Genomic DNA, 20,524 nt, shown 5'->3' with positions numbered 1-20,524 from the left:
GAGGTCATGTCAGTTTTACATATTTTACCATTTTAAACCATAGACATCTTGATTATATATATATATATATATTAAAACATGTACACTTCTATATAAACAGATTTTAAAATATTTTTAAACATAGAGAGAGCTATATGACCTATCTCTGTATGAAAAATTGGCATCTTAAGTAAGAGTTTATCTGTTGATCTGGTATTATAAATATTTCATTATTGCAATATGTCAGCAAACTAGATCAAATTGGCCCCAAAATTGATCCTTGAGGTACGCGTGTCTTTACTATTAAAGTAGAAGAAACATAACTATCTATGCACACACACTGAGTCCTTCCAGTCAAATAATCTGAGAACCTCTTCAACAGTATATAACTAAAACCTACACATTATTTAAGCCTTTGCAATTTAAATACATTTTATAAATGTCTATTTGACATAGAGTATGATAGGAAATGTCCTATAGACATATTGCAGATTATCTTAAAAAAATGTCTTGAAAGAAAACCAGTGTAAACATCAGTATGTGCATACATATATATATATATATATATATATATATATATATATATATATATATATATATATATATATATATATATATATATATATATATATGGCTTTATTAGCGTTGTGACTCATGGTGATGTAATAGAATCACTGAATCATTTTTAACCAGTTCACTGAACTGAAAGAACCGATTACCAGAAATTAGTCAGATTTCCCATAATCCCAGATTTTAAATATGGTCTCATACTTCTTCTTGACCCACCAAATATCATTAATAAATCATTTGCAAATTTGAGGAAAATTACTAGTTAAATGTCTGTACCGGACCAGAAACATTTATTTAATTCAATATTAATTATGCCAAAAACAATTCTTTTTAATGATTAAAATGATGTGGTTGACACAAATTAAAAATCATGGTCTCAGAAAGTCTAAACAGAGCTTATAGATATAACTAAATTGAGTAATCTCATAAATTGACTGTTGGTTATTCCTGTAGTCTTTCTTTAATGTTGTGTCCCACTTATTTTAACACCGTGCTCCTGTATTCTGATTTGGAATTACATAAGAATTCTTTTCCAGTTTTCCAGCAATGTCAGAAATCAATAAAAGACATCAACGGAGAGCCAACCACAGCACAGCCTGTTACCTTCTACACAGATCACGGTGTGTCAACACTGTCTGTCATTCATCAACTCAGGGTTTCAGTGGGGCCTCCCCATGCCTGCTGATCAATAACCTTTTATGTTGATCTTTCTAAACAGACAGAGTGTGAGACATCGGTCTAATCACAGGATACTTTCAAAAAAGTCGAAATTGCAGTGGTAAGGCAGGCTGATTGCTCTCTTGGCATGTTCAGCCTCGTTTGATTAATCCTGTGCTTCAAGATGTGGTCAAACATGAGAAGTCTGATCTGGCTCTTTCTGGGTCCATGCCTGTTAAAAACAACAGCTCTACTGATTTCACAATGCACTTTGCAGAAGGTAAGTGTGTTTAAGCTTGGAAAAAAGGCACATTTATGACATATTTTAGAATGTTTACAGATTTTAGAAACTTTTAAATTCTAAATCTACAAAGATGGTTCCCAAAAATAATTACTATAAATTGAGATGAACAGAAGTGTGTAAATATTGTAATTTTTATTAAATCTATTGAACTTTGTCTTTTGTGATGGAACATTTACAGTATTTATGTGCAATATAACTTCTGTATTAATGAATCAAATCTCATTTTAAACTAAGTATTTGTTTCTTCTACCCAGGATTTTTTAGAGTCACTGAGACCTCAAGATTTATTTTATTATTTTGATACTATTTCCGTTAAATCAGGTGAGTCTGATTCCCAGATATTGAGAAATACTAGTCACGAACGAGGAGTCAAAAGGTTCACAGATATAGGCCATAGGTTCATAAATACAAATTAGAGGTTTTAAGAGACCTGGAAAAAGTGAATTTGTCTAAACTAAACACGTAAACACCCTGACTTTAGTAGTTTGTTCTCTTCAGTGCCTCACTTTGAGCTGGTGTGGGTGAATTGCTCAAGGAATGAGTCTTTCCGAGGGCTATGGAGGTGCTTGTTTCACAGCGATGGTGAGAGTTATGAGCTGGGTCAACACAGAGATGAACAACCCATGTCCTGTCCCATGAGTCTGGAGACGGTGATCAACTCAACCGCCAGCGTGGTGAAGAAAAGGGAGGATATGTGCTGCGAGCAGCTGAAGTTACTGAGACCAGCGCATACGAGGACTCTTCTCCCCATCTGCCAAGGCAAATTAGTAAGAAGATGCTTTTTACTGTGCTTTGTGTTTGTCCATATACAGTATTACATGGAGACAGATGTCTAATCATACTCTGTATTTGTCCTCAAAGCAAGGTCTGATTCAGTCAGGGGAGAGGAGGCTGAATATTCGGCCGGTGCTTCAAAAACACATAGACCATCTGAAGGAGCTTACTATGGATTTCCCTTCTGGTGTACCTCACCTGCTATTAACCCACACATTACCAGTGAGGACACGTCTTATACAGCCTAAGAGTGAGTGAACATTGTACGTGTTAAATATCACACAGTATTACTGACCATAAGCCTATAACTTGCCTGAAGTCCACAGCAAAACATCCATATATTTATATAGTGCTTTACACAAAACAGATTGCTCCAGCATCACGGTTAAAAGTAACAGAATCATTAATGGATGTTTCCTCATTCACAGTAGGAGCACCAAATGCAGTGTTAAGTTAGAAATGATCAGGTGGAAAATAAGAGCACTTTCTGCATTTTAGATTGTTCTGCCAGTAGATGGCGACATTTGACTGATAAGTGATTCATTCAGTCAAATGATTCGTTCAAAACATTGATTCATTCAGAAACAAAACAAAGCTGCATCATATTCTACATGATTAAGGAATCACATTTGAATACATATTAACTTTTCATGAATTATGCCTGCATGTTACAAATGTGTGTAGCGTGAATTAAATTTGGACATATTACCGCACATACACCATGGTATCAACTTTTCATCGTCACATAACTTAAAGTGTTGGATGCGCAATTCATAATCTCGGCAGTAGTAGTAAGTCATCCGTTTACATTTCGTCTTCTGTTTTATGAATACTATGAATTCAGACATTCTATTTATTTCTCGTACTGGTTTCTGTCTAGTAAAAGGGAAGCATGCATATGTACACAGAGTGAGTATCTGCATCATTCACTTAACAAATCTAAGGGACAAAACAAGTCTTTCTGAGGAAGTCATTGAATAATTCACTTAAGCAATCTGAAAAAAAAAACACACTGATTCTTTCAGGACCTAACCTGTTGTTGAGAAACACGCAACATTTCTGCAGTGCTATAGCGGAGCTAAAACAGACAACATAAGCAACGATACTCAAAATAACTTTTTATTTATTGAACTTTTAAAACAGAAGAAATAGTATTCTTGCAATAAAGCTGTTCGTCTTAACATCAGAATAACTGCAACCGAATCAGTTCAGTATCGAGTTCAATAAATAGACTACACAAAGTGCTGCTTTGATCAAACTTAGAGCTTTCTAAAATGTAATACTTTTTTTAAAAGTAATACATTCCTATTCACACCAAAAACTATAACTACAAAACTAACGATAATTATATTAAGTGTCACCTGTGTGATCTGCGTCTGCCTTAGGTCAGTTCAGGTTACGGAGAACACCTCTGGGGTCAGAGGTCACACATCTGGAGCTAGCAGTGGTGGTGGGTCCAGATGTCTATGATGTTCATAGACAAGACACTGAGAGATACATCCTAACCAATCTCAACATCGTATGTGTGTGTTTAATCTACTTTTTCAGTTACAGACTAGACATTGGATTTAAATGCATACTCAAGTAAAATACATTTGACATGAACAATAAATGGAATAGGATTAGCTCCTACCCAAGATACGTCGTGTTGTTCAAATATCTTTTCTGCTCTTGCAGGCCTCTGAGCTTCTTAGAGATGTTACTCTCGGTGCCAATATAAGAGTTCATCTCGTCCGTATGGTCATTCTCACAGAGCCCGAGGTAATAATGGCTGTTTGACCTAATGATGTACACAACAGCCATTATATTAATCCACAAGAACAATAAAGCTTGTTTTAATCCACAGCCAGACATCCAGATCTCCGAAAACATCACCTCTTCACTAAAAAGTGTGTGCGAGTGGGGTCAGAAGGTCAACCCTTCTGCTGACACTGACCCTTTACATGCCGATCTACTCTTATACATCACCAGGTGTGGACTAAAACCATAGAGAGCACTTAATTTAAAGACAGTCATTCCTCTTTCTTGTGTAACTGTCAAACTGACTTTGTATGCTATTTGTTAATTTATGGAACCCTCTGTGTGTAAATAATGCCTAAAACTCTTAAAGATTAAGACATTTTTATATATAAAATAAAAATGTATTATATTTAAACATATGTGCATTGTATTATATTATATTATATTATATTATAGTGCAAATAATTTTTGGAGCAAGCTGTTAGATATCTTGCTAAAATGTTTGAAGTACCAGAATATTACTATCAAGTGTTTCTGAATAATTGCCTCTCTTGGACCACATTAAGGTTTGATCTGGTGTTACCCAATGGGAATAAGCTTGTGAGAGGTGTGACCCAGCTGGGCGGAGTCTGCTCCTCTCAGTGGAACTGTGTGATTACAGAGGATTCAGGCTTTGATCTGGGCATCACCATCGCTCATGAGATTGGTCACAGGTGAGCTTGACAACATTATAGGACTTCACATTACCATGATGAAACGTGAGGTGAAACTGAACACTTTACTGTAATTGTTCTTGCCTTTATTGTTTTTCCCAGTTTTGGCATAAATCATGATGGAATAGACAACACATGCAGCTCCAGTGGGTTTATGATGGCATCTGATGGAGGATATAACAGTGTTGATCTCACATGGTCCCAGTGCAGCAGAGCTCAGCTCCACAACTTCTTCAGGTGTCAGTCACTTACTGTACATCACATATACATATACACATATACATCAGCCGCCAAAGGTCTGACACCACTAATAAAAACGCTGCTATTGTGAATTTAAAATAATAATAAAAAAATTATAATAATGCAATTGTATAACTATATATATATATATTAGCAATACCACAACCCTTAAACCCCAATTTCTATTCTTCAATAAAATGTCAAAAGCACCAATTCTTTTTGGGTTCATTTTAGTTATTTATTTGCACCATTTTTATTTATTGTATTTTATATCAATCCATTTGACTTAAACAAACGTATGTGGTCAATAAGAGAAATAAAAACAACAAGGATGCATTAAAAGTGACTTGCAGTTGCATTGTTACAAGAAATCGCAAATAAATCCTGAAAAGCAAAACAAAAATATGAAGCATAACAACTACTTTGGTCTCCGGAATCAATTAAATTCTAAAAGAAAAAAAAATTAATCACAAAAATATTAGTGTTTACTGTATTTAAAAAAAATAAATGCAGCCTTGGTGAGCACATAAGAGACTTCAATAACATTCATACCTCTCACTGACTGAAGATGTGCAGTATTGTTCATCATGATGATGTGTCTGTGTAGTTCTGGGAAGGCGGAGTGTGTGAAGGACGTGCCGGTGCTGGGTGGATCAGTGCAGGACTGGAGGCCTGGTCTCTTCTATGGAGTGGATGATCAGTGTCGTATAGCGTTTGGCAGCTCGGCTACTGCTTGCTCTTTCACTAATGGTGATATGGTGAGGAAGCTAGTGCTTTAAAGACCTGGAATCACTTGACCAGCATAGTACTCTGTTTTATGTTGACATCTTTCTTATTGATATAGAAAGTTTCAGTGAAAATTTTTTTAAAACCATTAAAAGCTTTGGTTAAATCAAACCCAGGAACATGATTTGCCACTTGCTAGTCAGAGGCAAATGGAATTTAACATTGCAGGAATAAACTGCATTTTAAAATTGAACAATTACAAAAAACAATTCTATTTCACAATATTAATGTTTTTATTGTAATTTTCACCAAATAAATGCAGCATAAGAGACTTCAGTCAACCCCAAACATTTCAGTGGTAGAGTATGTAGTTAATATTAATTCAGTCATCTCTTAGGAGAAGTTTATGCAAATAGCATATTTATAGAACACATGACCAAAAAGCCACAAAAGGCTTTTTATTTAATTTAATTTTTGTAGGTCTATCAAGGTTAATCGTATCACATTTTGATTGTAATTTTGATTTAGCTAATAAAGATCTGACTCAGACTTTCTCTCTGTTGTCATCAAGGCAACCTGTCGTGTTTTGTCCTGCCATATCAACCCTCGTGACCGTAGCTTATGTAAACGTCTCCTTGTTCCACTTTTGGACGGGACGGAGTGTGGGCCCAGTCAGGTGACAGACTGCTATAACCAACATTTATTGACACTGAATCCTTAAGAAAAAGAATACTTGTATGCATCGACATATATTTCTGATTTTTTTTTTATAGTTTATGGAATATATTTGAGATTCTAAAAATGAAATTCACCATAATGTTTTAAAATTTATTACATGTCGATTTAATTCCATTCTCTTTTAGTGTTGTTTTAATCATTCTCTTTGGATGTTGTTCGATGCAGTGGTGTTCAAAGGGCCAGTGTGTGTCTCCTTCTACTTTGGGTTCCTCCATGATGGTTCACGGCTCATGGTCTTCATGGTCTGAATTTTCTGTCTGCTCAAGAACATGTGGAGGAGGCGTCACTTACCGCAGGAGACAGTGCAACAACCCCAGGTGCGAGAGTGGCAATATGACAACTGCTGTTTGAAATAAGAGCACATAGAAACATAACACTTCTCAGTGTACCAAGGCAATACAAAGACTAAAATCTGGTGTTTGTACTTTTGTGTTTGTACTATAAATTTGATATGTAGAAGTATGCAGTATCCAGCATCAGTATCTGCTAAGAAACTAGTGATTGTACATGGTGTTGTTTCTGTTTCAGGCCAGCCTTTGGTGGTACCTTGTGTAAAGGACAGGACACAGAAGCTGAACTTTGTAATCAGCAGGTAATAGGCGCCGGGCATGTTTACCCTGGGCCTCTGTAGGTCATGTTAGTCAAATCAAAGGTTGCACCATCTACAAACCCGATTCCAAAAATGTTGGAACACTGTACAAATTGTGAGTAAAAAAGTAATGGAATAATTTACAAATCTCATAAACGTATATTTTATTCACAATAGAATATAAATAAAATATCAAATGTTGAAAGTGAGACATTTTTTAATTTCATGCCAAATATTGGCTCATTTTGGATTTCACGAGAGCTACACATTCCAAAAGGGTTGGGACAGGTAGCAATAAGAGGCAGGAAAAGTTAAATGTACATATAAGGAACAGCTGGAGGACCAATTTGCAACTTATTAGGTCAATTGGCAACATGATTGGGTATAAAAAGAGCCTCTCAGAGTGGCAGTGTCTCCCAGAAGTCAAGATGGGCAGAGGATCACCAATTCCTTCAATGCTGCGGCGAAAAATAGTGGAGCAATATCAGAAAGGAGCTTCTCAGAGAAAAATTGCAGAGAGTTTGAGGTTATCATCATCTACAGCGGATAATATCATCCAAAGATTCAGAGAATCTGGAACAATCTCTGTGCGTAAGGGTCAAGGCCAGAAAACCATACTGGATGCCAGTGATCTTCTGGCCCTTAGACGGCACTGCATCACATACAGGAATGATACTGTAATGGAGATCACAACATGGGCTCAGGAATACTTCCAGAAAACATTGTCGGTGAACACAATCCACCGTGCTTTTCGCCATTGCCAGCTAAAACTCTGAAGGTCATAAAATAAGCCATATCTAAACATGATCCAGAAGCGCAGGTGTTTTCTCTGGGCCAAGGCTCATTTAAAATGGACCAAGGACAAAGTGGAAAACTGTTCTGTGGTCAGTCAACTCAAAAATTGAAGTTCTTTTTGGAAAACTGGGACACACCATGTCATCCGGACTAAAGAGGACAAGGACAACCCAAGTTGTTATCAGCGCTCAGTTCAGAAGCCTGCATCTCTGATGGTATGGGGTTGCATGAGTGTGTGTGGCGTGAGCAGCTTACACATCTGGAAAGGCACCATCAATGCTGAAAGGTATGTCCAAGTTCTAGAACAACATATGCTCCCATCCAGACGTCGTCTCTTTCAGGGAAGACCTTGCATTTTCCAACATGATAATACCAGACTACATACTGCATCAATTACAACATCATGGCTGCGAAGAAGAAGGATCCGGGTACTGAAATGGCCAGCCTGCAGTCCAGATATTTCACTCATAGAAAACATTTGGAGCATCATAAAGAGTAAGATGTGACAAAGACCTAAGACAGTTGAACAACTAGGCCTGTATTAGACAATGGGACAACATTCCTATTCCTGAACTTGAGCAGCTTGTCTCCTCAGTCCCCAGACATTTGCAGACTGTTATAAAAAGAAAAGGGGATGCCACACAGCTGAAAACATGGCCTTGTCCCAACTTTTTTGAGATTTTTGAGTATTGATGCCATGAAATTAAAAAACATCTTATTTTTCCCGTAAAATGATACATTTTCTCAGTTTAAACATTTGATATGTCATCTATGTTGTATTCTGAATAAAATATTGATATTTTAAATTTCCACATCACTGCATTCTGTTTTTATTCACAATTTTAGTGTCCCAACTTTTTTGGAATCTGGTCTGTATATATTGCCACGAGGCTGTTGTGATAAATGTATGCCGGCAGTATATATATATATATATATATATATATATATATATATATATATATATATATATATATATATATATATATATATATATACTAACATTGCTTCCTGTGAAATAATTGATGGTTTACAGTGACATGCGTGTCTTGTTGATGCTTGTTCCAGCCCTGTGAGTCGACTCAGCTGGAGTTCATGTCTCAGCAGTGCTCAGCCACAGACCAGCAGCCTCTGTCAGTGTCTCCAGGCTCCAGCTCAGTCTACACCTGGATCCCTGCTGTCGGCCACAGCTCAGGTGCGCCCAGAAACATCTTCCTGTTCAACTGGTCTCCTGTAGCTTTCTCTGTTCTCACGTCTCTCTCTCCCGTCCAGGTGATGCTCAGTGTAAACTGATGTGTCGCTCTCGTGAGCAGGACTTCATGGTGAGTCGTGGGTCTCAGTTCATCGATGGGACGCGGTGTGAAGCTGCTCATCCTGTATCACGTGGTTCCATTTCGGCCTGTCTGGGTGGAAAGTGTCAGGTAAAGCCACACACAAAATGCTAAATAAGTTTTCTTCTTAGCTTTTTTTTCTGTTATTCACCATTAACCAGTAAAGTAAATTAAGCAAATACTGTTTACTTTCTGGGACAGCTGTTTGGCTGTGATGGAGTAATGCATTCTGGGAAGGTGGAAGATGTGTGTGGGGTGTGTGGGGGCAATGGCTCCTCCTGTCAGCTCATCTCAAACACATATTCAGGCGGAGAAGCCGGAGGTAAGTCGAGGTCATTTGACCATTCATTTGCTCTCAAATATATGAACAATAACCTCTTTCTGTCTGTTGTCTTTTCAAGAGTATGTCACATTCCTCAGGCTTCCTCTGAACGCCTCTCGGGTTCATGTGATTAACACAAAGCCAGTTTTTACACATCTTGGTGAGTTTGGCTACGTTCAGCAGAATGCAGTTGTCAGTCTTAGATTTAGAAAAAATTCCGTTTTTTGCACAGTTTAGTTTTGAAATAGTGTTGTATGATGGAAAAAGAGGGTTTTGGTTGTGTATCTTAGAGATTTAAATCAGTGTTACAAAGTTTAGAGTAAAAATTATTGTTAAACGATTGTTACAACCATTAGCCTATTGATAGTTAGAAAAAATTTGGTATAATCACTTCTACTCACCAAGGCTGCATTTATTTGATAAACTTTGAATTTTTTATGAGCCTCGAATGAATAGAAAGTTCAGAAGAACATAATTTATTTGAAATAGTAATCTGTTCTCATTTTATAGAGGTATTTACTATTACTTCTGATCAATTTAATGCATCCTTGTTAGAAAAAAAATTCATTTCTATCAGAAATCTTACTGGGTCCAATCTTTTGAATATACGTTTAGGGGTGTAAACCATGTACCCACTCTTTTTTTTTCTTTCATTTATAAAAAATATGGCCAATTTAAATGCATAAATCTGGAAGGATTGCGTTCCTTTTTTTTTGCGTAATTTTTTTTCTTTGTCTGAGGACAGTATGTCCAAAGAAATAATCGATACAGTTCAAAAATGATATGAAAGAATTGTGCCTCTTTTCTCCTGCAGCGGTGCTGTTAAATGATAAATACGTGGTGTCTGGAGATGGAAGCCCAGGCCTGAGCATCACATACCCCACACCTCTGGAGAAGAGCCCCATAATCTATAACCTGCTCCTCACACCAGACCACCTGCCTCAAAATGAGGAGATCACGATCTCTGGACCAATCACAGACAAAATCCACATACAGGTGTGCTGCACCTTTACTGGATCGTTGTTATTTGTGACTTTATATGTTATTGTTCAAAAATCATTGTTTGTAACAAAAACTGCTAATTCTGTAGGTGTTTCGGAAATACGGCCAAGAGTATGGAGACCTTACCACCCCAAACATCTCATACCAGTACTACTCTTCTGAAGCTGTTTCAGTGGAGAGAGCTGCTGAAGGCAGATGGTCCTCTGTCATATCTGCCTGCTCAGTGACCTGCGGCACAGGTAACACACCAGCAATCACATTCTGCATATAAAACATGTTACAAGTTTTGTAATAAATTAGAATACAATCCAATTGCTTAATATTGTCTTGCACATGAATTTGGATGCTCTCTGGTTCCTCTCTCTCTCTTTGTTGTAGGCATTCAGAGAATCAGTCAGCACTGTGTGGATGTGCTCACACACAAGCGTCTGGAAGACGAGCTCTGTAGGAGTCCACCCCCTCAATCACCAGATCAGCTGCTGCCCTGTTTCCAGCCCGACTGCCCACCCAGGTGCCTTTCAATTTCTCAGATTCATAGCTTTGCCTCAGAGGAGCCTTTCAAACATACCAGAAAAATTCACAAACTGGCAAAGAATTGGATTAATAGTTTTTTCGTGAGTTCAGCCAAATAGGAAACCACTCTGTCCAACCTGACCCATTTGATGCTGACTTCATCTGGCCAAGTCAATGAGACGCTTTTATGTTTCAGAAGACTACTTACAATTGCTGCGTTATTGCCAACAGTCAACATTTCATTATAAATGATATCATGATGACACGTGCAAGGACTGAAGGTGTGATTTTGATAGGCTCTTTGTTTATTTTGTGCATGGGTTGTAGCTGGGATGTCGGTGAGTTTGGGCCCTGCAGCGCCCCCTGTGGCGTGGGAGAGCGAGTGCGCTCTGTCACATGTGTTCAGAAGCAGGGTACGGTCAAAGTGGAGCTGCCTGACTCAGACTGTACGCTTGACTCGAAACCCCAAACCACTGAGACCTGCAACCCCCAAATCTGTCCTGCCAGGTAATGTGCAAAAGTGTGAGAGAATTAAATGAATTAGCAATTCCAAAGCTGAAATGTCCAAAGAACAGGATTGCAAAGAGTACATTTTTTAATGCACAGATTAATCCAGAAAATGTGTTAATGTGTTAACAGCCTCAAAATAGCAGTGGCATCAGGTCACTGTAGATTTAATTTAATTCAAATGATTGCTGTTCAGTCTTGCAGTCGTGTGTGTGTATATTCATGCGCACTTGTGTGTGAGTGTTGTAGATGGCAGGTGTCGGAGCCTGCCGAGTGTTCGGCTGTTTGTGGACCCGGCGAGGCTCAGAGAACGGTGTCGTGTGTCCGCTCCCATCATGGATCTGACTCCGAGGTTGACCAAAACCTGTGCTCTGAACCCAAACCCACAGAACACGTTCCCTGTGTGGTGGACGTTTGTCCTGTCGGCTGGGATTCCCAAAGAGAGGTACTGCATTACAAAATGAATTCAGCATATATTATTGACATCAGAAAATAATTAAGTAATATCACACAAATAAGAGTGCTGCTGTACTGAATGTCAGCACAATCTCAACAGTTAATATCGTCAATATCATAATTTAATAAGTCAATATAAAGTCATTTAGGTTTAAAAAAGGCTTGTAAGTAGGTATAATATTCTTTGCAAACAAAAGGTATTTCACAAGAAACCAAAGCATCAAGTGTTGCATTCACTAAGATGCAGTGGTATGAATGAACCACTAATTACTCTTTAATGGTGATGCAACAGAGAGTTCAGAGAGAAACTTGTTCCTCTGACACATATGGTCTATTTGTGGTCTGTTCAAAAATGTCTTCTCAATACGCAGCTGATCCGTACAGACACCCACGTAATGCCCCGCTCCAGAACGGTTCCAGTTTATGTTTGGAGTCCCGTGATCGGCCAGTGCTCAAAGACCTGTGGGAATGGTAAGTGAGAGCCGAATGCACATGCTGAAATTATGGCCAACTCTCATTTGTGACTCTGTGTGCATAATTTCTCACGTTTACGCAGGATCACAGCAGGTTTGGTTCTCCTGTGTGGATCACCAATCGAGTCTAGAAGTCCCAGAGTTCCTTTGTGATCGTACCAGTAAACCACAGATGTACGCCCAGCCCTGTAGCCTATCAACATGTCCTGCTACGTAAGCACTCTACTTTCGGTTTCTAGTCATACTTCTATACATTTACACGTGATGAGCATGGTGTCTTCCTCATCAGGTGGCGCTACATACAGGGCCCGTGCAGCGTGTCTTGTGGAGGAGGTGTAGCGAAGAGAGTCCTGTACTGTTCCCAGGGGATGGAGGGAGAAGACGGAAACACGGATATGGTGGTGGGGGAATCTGCTTGTCAGTCTATAGCCAGACCTTCAGAGGTGTTGGAGTGTAATACTGAAGCCTGTCCTGCCAGGTAATGCTGTCAAACATTTCTGAACACATTTCAGCCTTCTATCCTTCATTTTGCTCTTAGCTCAGAATAAGTCATAATGTTGCACACATTTAACTAGGCTGCTTGGAAAGCTGAAAATATAATCCAATCACTCACTGTTACACTTGGAAGAATTTGTAATGGTTTTTTGCATGTTTTAATAAAGCTGAAAAAGAGCAAAAATGGCCTGTTCTGGGGTTCGTTTCCCAAAAGCATCATTAGCTGACTATTGTCGTTAGTTCCACTGAACTCTATCGGTAACAGCGGGACTTGCGACAGTAGCTGATTTTGGGAAAAGCACCCCTGATAGATTCACAGACAGGAGGTGAAGAATAAGGGCTAAATGCAAATAATAAAGTGCAACTAACTATAATATACACAACTATAATCGTGCATACAGTAATCTCAAAATATCCTTTTTGGAATTTAGTTCTCCACATAGAAATTATATCCACTATAGAAATGTAGTTTTTTAATTCAATTACTTTTCCAGGTTTAAATAAGGTTCGCAAATTAAAATAAGAAATATAATGCCAGTTTATAGCTTGATTTTTTTTCATCTGTTTTAGCTTATTTTAAATATATTTAAGTTGTCTTAAGGTCCCATGAAAGGGTTGTTGAGAACCACTTGGCTATGCAATTTGTTATAACATTTAGTATAATTCAGTGTTTAGGAAATTGTTCAATGTCCCATTTTGTTCATGTCAATTTTATATAGTAAACATTTGCTTCTATGTTGGGTCCAGTGCTATTTTAGTATAATTGATATACTATTGTTTTTTGTTAATATTTTTACATTTTATTTTTCCTTTTTTTATTGAAGTTAACCGTTTTTAAGTAATTTTGTTGTGTCTTTATAATGTTTATAAAAAAAAAAAAAAAAGTGCATTTTTTATAATTTTGTTTCGGTTTCAGTTTTTCTTTATTTAGTTTTAATGTTAAAACTAAATGAAAATGAGAAATGTAAGTAGAAACTAGCTTAAATAAAATAAGCCTAAAGTTTATTTTATTTCAAGTAATGAAAATGTTTTTTTTTTATTGTTTTAGTTTAAGGTAACAATAATACTACTTACTGTCCAGTAGCAATTAATAGCAATTGTCTTGAATCAACACCAATTCATTCATATTAATTATATTTTATGAATTTATATTATGTCATGTCATGTGATGTGATGTGATGTTATGTTATGTTATTAGAGTTAGGGTGTCTTAACTGAGTAATGATTTTGTAGGTGGCGGGTGGGAGAGCAGTCTATCTGTTCGGTGTCTTGCGGGATGGGTGTAGCTGTGAGGAGTGTGCGCTGTGTTCAATCTGAAGGAGGTGTAGAGAGGGTCGTGGAGGAGGAGCGGTGTGACCCAGGAAACAAGCCTCCCGTCACTGCACCATGCTTCACACAAGTCTGTTTTTTCCACTGGGACGTGCATGAATGGAGTGAGGTATCAACACATCCATGATCCAGACTACACATGCTAACAACACAGCTGTTATCAGACAACCTCGAGTCCCAGTTTGGATATTACATTCATCACTGTGTCTCTGTTCTCTAATGTAGTGCTCAGTGTCATGTGGTGATGGGATCCAGTCTCGGACCGTGTCCTGCATCGGCCCATCCAGTCCTCATCCTGTCAGTCCCTTTCTTTGCCTCCACTTGCCAAAACCCATCACCATCCAGGCCTGTTATAGCCCTGACTGTTCCTCAGCTCAGACCTCCACACCGGAGCCCAGCAGCACTCACATGCAGTCAGAGCCCCGGAGAGGAGAGGGGACATGGAGAACCACACCGGCTCCAGCTCCAGACGTGATGAGAAGTACCATGAGCACAACAACAGACCCACCACAGACCAGTTAGGTGGCAAGTGTCTGCTAGCTCCATATAAGACTGATCAACTTTTCAGTATCTAAAGGAGGCATATTCTACAGTTTTGTAGTGTCCTTAAATCTGGAATATTGGTATTAAATGTTAAAGAATGTCAACATAAAAATAGTACAAAGCCTGCATTGCATGCACGAAAAAAAAGTAGGCTTAATCGTGTGCACGATTTACTATTTCGTTAACACGATTTATAAATTGTGCGCATGATTTACTAATTAGATTCCTCGATTTGCTAAATCGTGCACGTCTTAGTACATCAAAGGAACGATTTAGTAAATTGTGCGCACAATTTATTAATTTTTTTCTTGCATGACAGTTGTGGGGCTCCATACTTTTTAAATTGACATAAATATATATTATTATAAAGGGCCAAACTGAAAATAATTATATGAAATGTAAAAAAAAAAAAGTTCATATTTATAATTTTGAATGTATAGATACAATTTGATAGATACATTTAGAACCAGTTTTTTCCTTGGGTATTTTATTTCAAGTTCCACATTTATTTTAGTTTTTTAAGGTTAGGTCGTCTTAGTTAACTATGCTAACCCAAGTTAAAACTCTTAATATATACATTTCGTCTGTCAGTGTATATATATAGTTAGGACTCTAAATATGATTATGTACAGAAAATGTAAAAAATTTCAATATATTATCAGGGTTAATAACTATATATTCATGATTTACATTAGGATTTATAAATTCAGACTTATAACTACATATCCATGTTTTACATTTACATATTATACAGAATTTAATTCATATTATATTTAATTACTTCCTGTTTGGCTCCTCATACATTATAATAGTTAATATAATTTATATTATTTATAATTTTTGGATTGTTACATGAATAGATGGATGAATGGAGGGATAAATGGAAAAAAAGCTATGAGGAATAAGTCATCTACTCTGGTTTCAGGTTTCTGTGGGCAACTCCTGCTTCAAGACTCAGGAATTATCGATCTGCGCAACATCACTCAGACGAGGTGTATATTTGCTATTGGCCGACCTCTCGATGAGGTTATTCAGATCAAAATCATATCCAGCACTCTTAGCTGCCGACAGAGTAAGTACAGAGCTTATATTTCTTACAGACAGGAATCTGATGCAGAACTAGTGTGGTGAATTGTGTGTGTGTTTGTCTGTAATCTTCAGAGGAGAACATTGCCCTGTATGACAGACTCATCCTGATGCGTCTCTGTGAGAGGATGACCAGTAAAACACTGAAATCACGATCAAATGTGCTACTGGTGCGTCAGAGCTGCCTGACCCCTGGCAATGGAGTGCTGCTATTTTATCAGAGCATAAAGAACAAAAAAAGCCAACATGGAGGTGTGTTATTAAAAACTACACTGCATTACACATAATTCTTTTTAATGCGTACTTGACGAAATATGTACATAATTCATCAAATGTAATTTATTGAATATTCTGTCATAATTTATTCACCCGTAATGTTTAAAAGTTTGAATAAACTTTTAACGTTATATAAATATTCTATTACAAACCCGACACTGTACAAATTATGAGTAAAAAAGAATGGAATAATTTATAAATCACAATATTCACAGTAGAATATTGATAACATATCAAATATTGAAAGTGAGTCATTTTGGATGACATGCCAAAAATTGGCTCACTTTGGGTTTCACGAGAGCTACACATTCAATCAAAAAAGGTTGGGACAGGTAGCAATAAGAGGCAGGAAATGTTAAATGTACATATAAGGAACAGCTGGAGGACCAATTTGCAACTTGTTAGGTCAATTGGCAACATGATTGGGTATAAAAAGAGCCTCTCAGAGTGGCAGTGTCTCTCAGAAGTCAAGATGGGCAGAGGATCACCAATTCCTTCAATGCTGCGGCGAAAAATAGGGGAGCAATATCAGAAAGGAGCTTCTCAGAGAAAAATTGCAAAGAGTTTGAAGTTATCATCATCTACAGCGGATAATATCATCCAAAGATTCAGAGAATCTGGAACAATCTCTTTGCATAAGGGTCAAGGCCAGAAAACCATACTGGATGCCTGTGATCTTCGGGCCCTTAGGGGCCGTTCACATATTGCGCCTAAAAACATGTGGAAAATGCTAGACGGGCCGCTTTCTCCTTCTTTCCAAAGCGCTCGGAAAGCTAAGCAACCATAACGTGCTCTCTCCATGAAGACGCAGAAATTTCAGCAAAGGATAAATGGATTTGCAGCACTAAAAATCGCTTGCAGTAGCTCTGCTACTAAATTTATTTCAAAATTGCAATCCATATACAGCTATGGTCAGCTGTTCCTTCATCTTGGCTGAGCTTTCAATGTTGTTACGTGAAAGGATGAAGCTGATTGGTTAGTTCTTGTCACATGACCTGCGGTGCTTCCATTATGAGCGCGCATACCGCACGCCTACATTGGAAATAATGAACTTGTGCACGCAAAAGACGCGATATGTGAACGGCCCCTTAGACGGCACTGCATCACATACAGGAATGATACTGTAATGGAAATCACAACATGGGCTCAGGAATACTTCCAGAAAACATTGTTGGTGAACACAATCCACCGTGCTATTCACCGCTGCCAGCTAAAACTCTATAGGTCAAAAAAGAAGCCATATCTAAACATGATCCAGAAGCACAGGTGTTTTCTCTGGGCCAAGGCTCATTTAAAATGGACTGTGACAAAGTGGAAAACTGTTCTGTGGTTAGATGAATCAAAATTTGAAGATCTTTTTGGAAAACTGGGACGCCATGTCCTCCGGACTAAAGAGGACAAGGACACCCCAAGTGTCCTTGCATGAGTGCGTGTGTCATGGGCATCTTACACATCTGGAAAGGCACCATCAATGCTGAAAAGTATATCCAAGTTCTAGAACAACATTTGCTCCCATCCAGACGTCGTCTCTTTCAGGGAAGACCTTGCATTTTCCAACATGACAATGCCAGACCACATACTGCATCAATTACACCATCATGGCTGCGTGGAAGAAGGATCCGGGTGGGTACTGAAATGACCAGCCTGCAGTCCAGATCTTTCACCCATAGAAAACATTTGGCGTATCATAAAGAGGAAGATGCAACAAAGAAGACCTTAGACAGTTGAGCAACTAGAAGCCTGTATTAGACAAGAATGGGACAATATTCCTATTCCTAAACTTGAGCAACTTGTCTCCTCAGACCCCAGACGTTTGCAGACTATTATAAGAAGAAGGGATGCCACACAGTGGTAAACATGGAATTGTCCCAACTTTTTTGAGATGTGATGATACACTGAAATTTAAAATCGACTTATTTTCCATTAAAATTATACATTTTCAGTTTAAAAATTTGATATGTCATGTATGTTGTATTCTGAATAAAAATTTTAATTTGAATCTTCCACATCACTGCATTGTTTTTATTCACAATTTGTACAGTGTCCCAACCTTTTTGGAATCGGGTTTGTATTTTTTGTATTAAAGTATTATTAAATGATCACCGAATTTTCATTATAGGGTGCAGTTAGACAAAGTGAAATAATCTGAAAAGATGTAACACAGCATGTATCTTCCTCCAAGAGTGTGACGTTCAGCTGTTCTCTCCGTCTGGACTCATTGAGAATCCCATCAAGAGCGCAGCCACCTCTTACACTCAGAGCTGTCGTGTGTTCATCGATGCTCCGCCTGCTTTCAGGATTCAGATCAGAGCGCTTTCTGTGCTCAACAACACTGATACAGACTCCACTTATATACTGGTAAGTCACTGTTCATCCATCCTTTATATCAAGAAGTTTGAGGTCTGTAAGTTGGAATATTTTTTTTCCAGGAAGGATGCATTAAATTGATCAAATTTGCAAATACTTTTATAACGTTATGAAATATTTTTATTTAAAAATAAAATTTCATTCTTTTGATTTTTCTGATCCTTAACCCTGTCACTGTCACTCACATTTTTGAGCATAGACTTTATAGTGCACAATTCAAACTTAAATTTGTATAATTCATGAATGAAAACATGTTGTAAGATGATATTGATGTACCATTTACATGATAATGCAATGTCTGATTTTAAAATGGTTTTTAAAGGATGAATTTTGAGATTTTAAGTTTTCAGTTGATATATAATTTCTGATGATTTCTAAAATGTGATAGAGAAAAACTCAAAGCTTAAATATAATAAATAAATTAAAAATAAACTCCTGTTATAATGTAGTTTTTGAGGGTGCACTCTTGTCATAAATTAATCTATTACTTTTCATAAATAATTTTTAACAAAAAACTAAAATATATATTTGGGAGTATTGCACCTTTCCAACGACATATACTTTGTCAAGATTAGATTAGATTTAATTGTAATATAGTGAAGTAAATGTAGGCGTCCCGTATACGGGACAGGGTGACAGTTAAAGGGTTAAAAAAAGTCTAATTTTCCACAAAAATATTAAGCAACATCCGTTTTTTTAGAGTGATTTCTGAGGGATCGGGTGACACTGAAGACACAACATATAGATAGTTTAAAATGTAATAATATTTCAGTTTTCTTTTTTTTTTATTTTCTTTTTTTTAATCAAACAACAGCAGCCTTAGTGAGAATCTGAGACTTTGAAAAATGCAATAGAAGACCCAAACCCTTTGTTCGATAATGTATAAGCATAATCATGTGTCTAATAAAGGAAGAGATGTCTGTAGACTCTATAAGGGTTTGAAACTCAAAAAAAAACTCAGGCGGTTCGCGTTTACAAAATTATAAGGACACTGATGGCAGACTGCTTTGTGAGTCATTTACATCAGATAGACATTGAGCTGCATCCAGTAAAAATAGGTAGTTGTGCAAGCACTAAATTTGGAGCACAATGTGGATGTAAATGATGCCCCATGGGTTTAACATAAACGTGTTTATGCTGCAACTCTGATGTTTTCTTTGCTTACCCAGATTCGGGATGTGGATGCCTTAAAGACGACCATCTTCAGAGGGACTCGGCTCTTCCTGTGGAGCTCGTCAGGAAGCAGGGCTGAGGTTGAATTCCATGGGAAGTACCAGCAAATCAAGGGCATGTTCAGGGCCGAGTATTCATACATTAACCCTTTTGAGGAGCAACCAGTGTAGACTGAAACAGAGCTTCTGGTCCATAAAGAGCCTTGGAGCATTAAAAATCATCCGCGTTATAATTTAGCTTTAACTGATTCAAACAGATGATAGGATTTATTAACTCTATATCAAAGATATAATTATATCAGTTTTAAATAACATTTAAAAACAATTTACTGGTTATATATATAAGTGCCCCTGTGTATTTATTGTGATGAGAATGAGTTAATCTATGTAAACTGACAATAATGTGTCATGCTGCTACTCTATCAGCACAAAATAAATAAAAATCATAATTTGTTTTATATTTAAGTGATTTAGAAAAAGTCCATATTGCTCTAAATTGAGCATAACAGTCCTAATTACCATTTGTGAAACTAGCATGGGACTTTTATAAGTACCGTATTTTTTGGACTATAAGTCGGACCTGAGTATAAGTCGCAGGACCAGCCAAACTATGAAAAAAGGTGTAACTTATAGTCCGGAAAATACGGTATTCTTAGTTTTTACATGTACATCTGTGTAAGTGCACAGTCGAATGGACAGACTTTCAAAGTGTACTCCATCTGCACTAGAAATGTTCATCCTCTTCCAGTGTCTGCGCTTTTTCTTTCCATCAGTTATAAGTAATAAAAACTGATTTAAACTGGAGTTGCGGGTATGTTTTAATCCCCTCA

General features: G+C 37.4%; 1 protein-coding gene across 2 annotated transcripts; it reads left to right on the top strand.

Annotated features, from left to right (window-relative positions):
- The first annotated feature begins 1,254 nt into the window (after positions 1 to 1,254).
- Positions 1,255 to 20,498, top strand: adamts13 (ADAM metallopeptidase with thrombospondin type 1 motif, 13). Of its 2 annotated transcripts, XM_052603803.1 has the most exons (31): positions 1,257 to 1,486; positions 1,765 to 1,831; positions 2,009 to 2,277; positions 2,372 to 2,534; positions 3,670 to 3,803; positions 3,962 to 4,045; positions 4,131 to 4,255; positions 4,591 to 4,737; positions 4,840 to 4,974; positions 5,585 to 5,735; positions 6,275 to 6,379; positions 6,607 to 6,758; positions 6,970 to 7,033; positions 8,891 to 9,017; positions 9,095 to 9,243; positions 9,355 to 9,475; positions 9,555 to 9,635; positions 10,290 to 10,471; positions 10,566 to 10,716; positions 10,856 to 10,988; positions 11,318 to 11,497; positions 11,747 to 11,942; positions 12,325 to 12,424; positions 12,510 to 12,639; positions 12,716 to 12,904; positions 14,155 to 14,359; positions 14,476 to 14,767; positions 15,719 to 15,865; positions 15,955 to 16,131; positions 18,338 to 18,513; positions 19,692 to 20,498. In XM_052603803.1, exons 1-31 carry the CDS (start codon positions 1,391 to 1,393, stop codon positions 19,863 to 19,865), a joined length of 4,602 nt encoding a protein of 1,533 aa, XP_052459763.1. In that variant the 5' UTR covers positions 1,257 to 1,390; the 3' UTR covers positions 19,866 to 20,498. The 2 variants fall into 2 exon arrangements, with proteins under 2 accessions (XP_052459764.1, XP_052459763.1); XM_052603804.1 differs by lacking the exons at positions 15,955 to 16,131; positions 18,338 to 18,513; positions 19,692 to 20,498 and having other exon boundaries at positions 1,255 to 1,486; positions 14,476 to 14,775.
- Positions 20,499 to 20,524: the final 26 nt, after the last annotated feature.

This window comes from Carassius gibelio, chromosome A8 (genome assembly GCF_023724105.1).
Source record: "Carassius gibelio isolate Cgi1373 ecotype wild population from Czech Republic chromosome A8, carGib1.2-hapl.c, whole genome shotgun sequence".
Taxonomy (NCBI): domain Eukaryota; kingdom Metazoa; phylum Chordata; class Actinopteri; order Cypriniformes; family Cyprinidae; genus Carassius; species Carassius gibelio.
The sequence above is the reverse complement of the archived record's forward strand: the minus strand, read 5'-3'. Positions and strand labels throughout refer to the sequence as shown.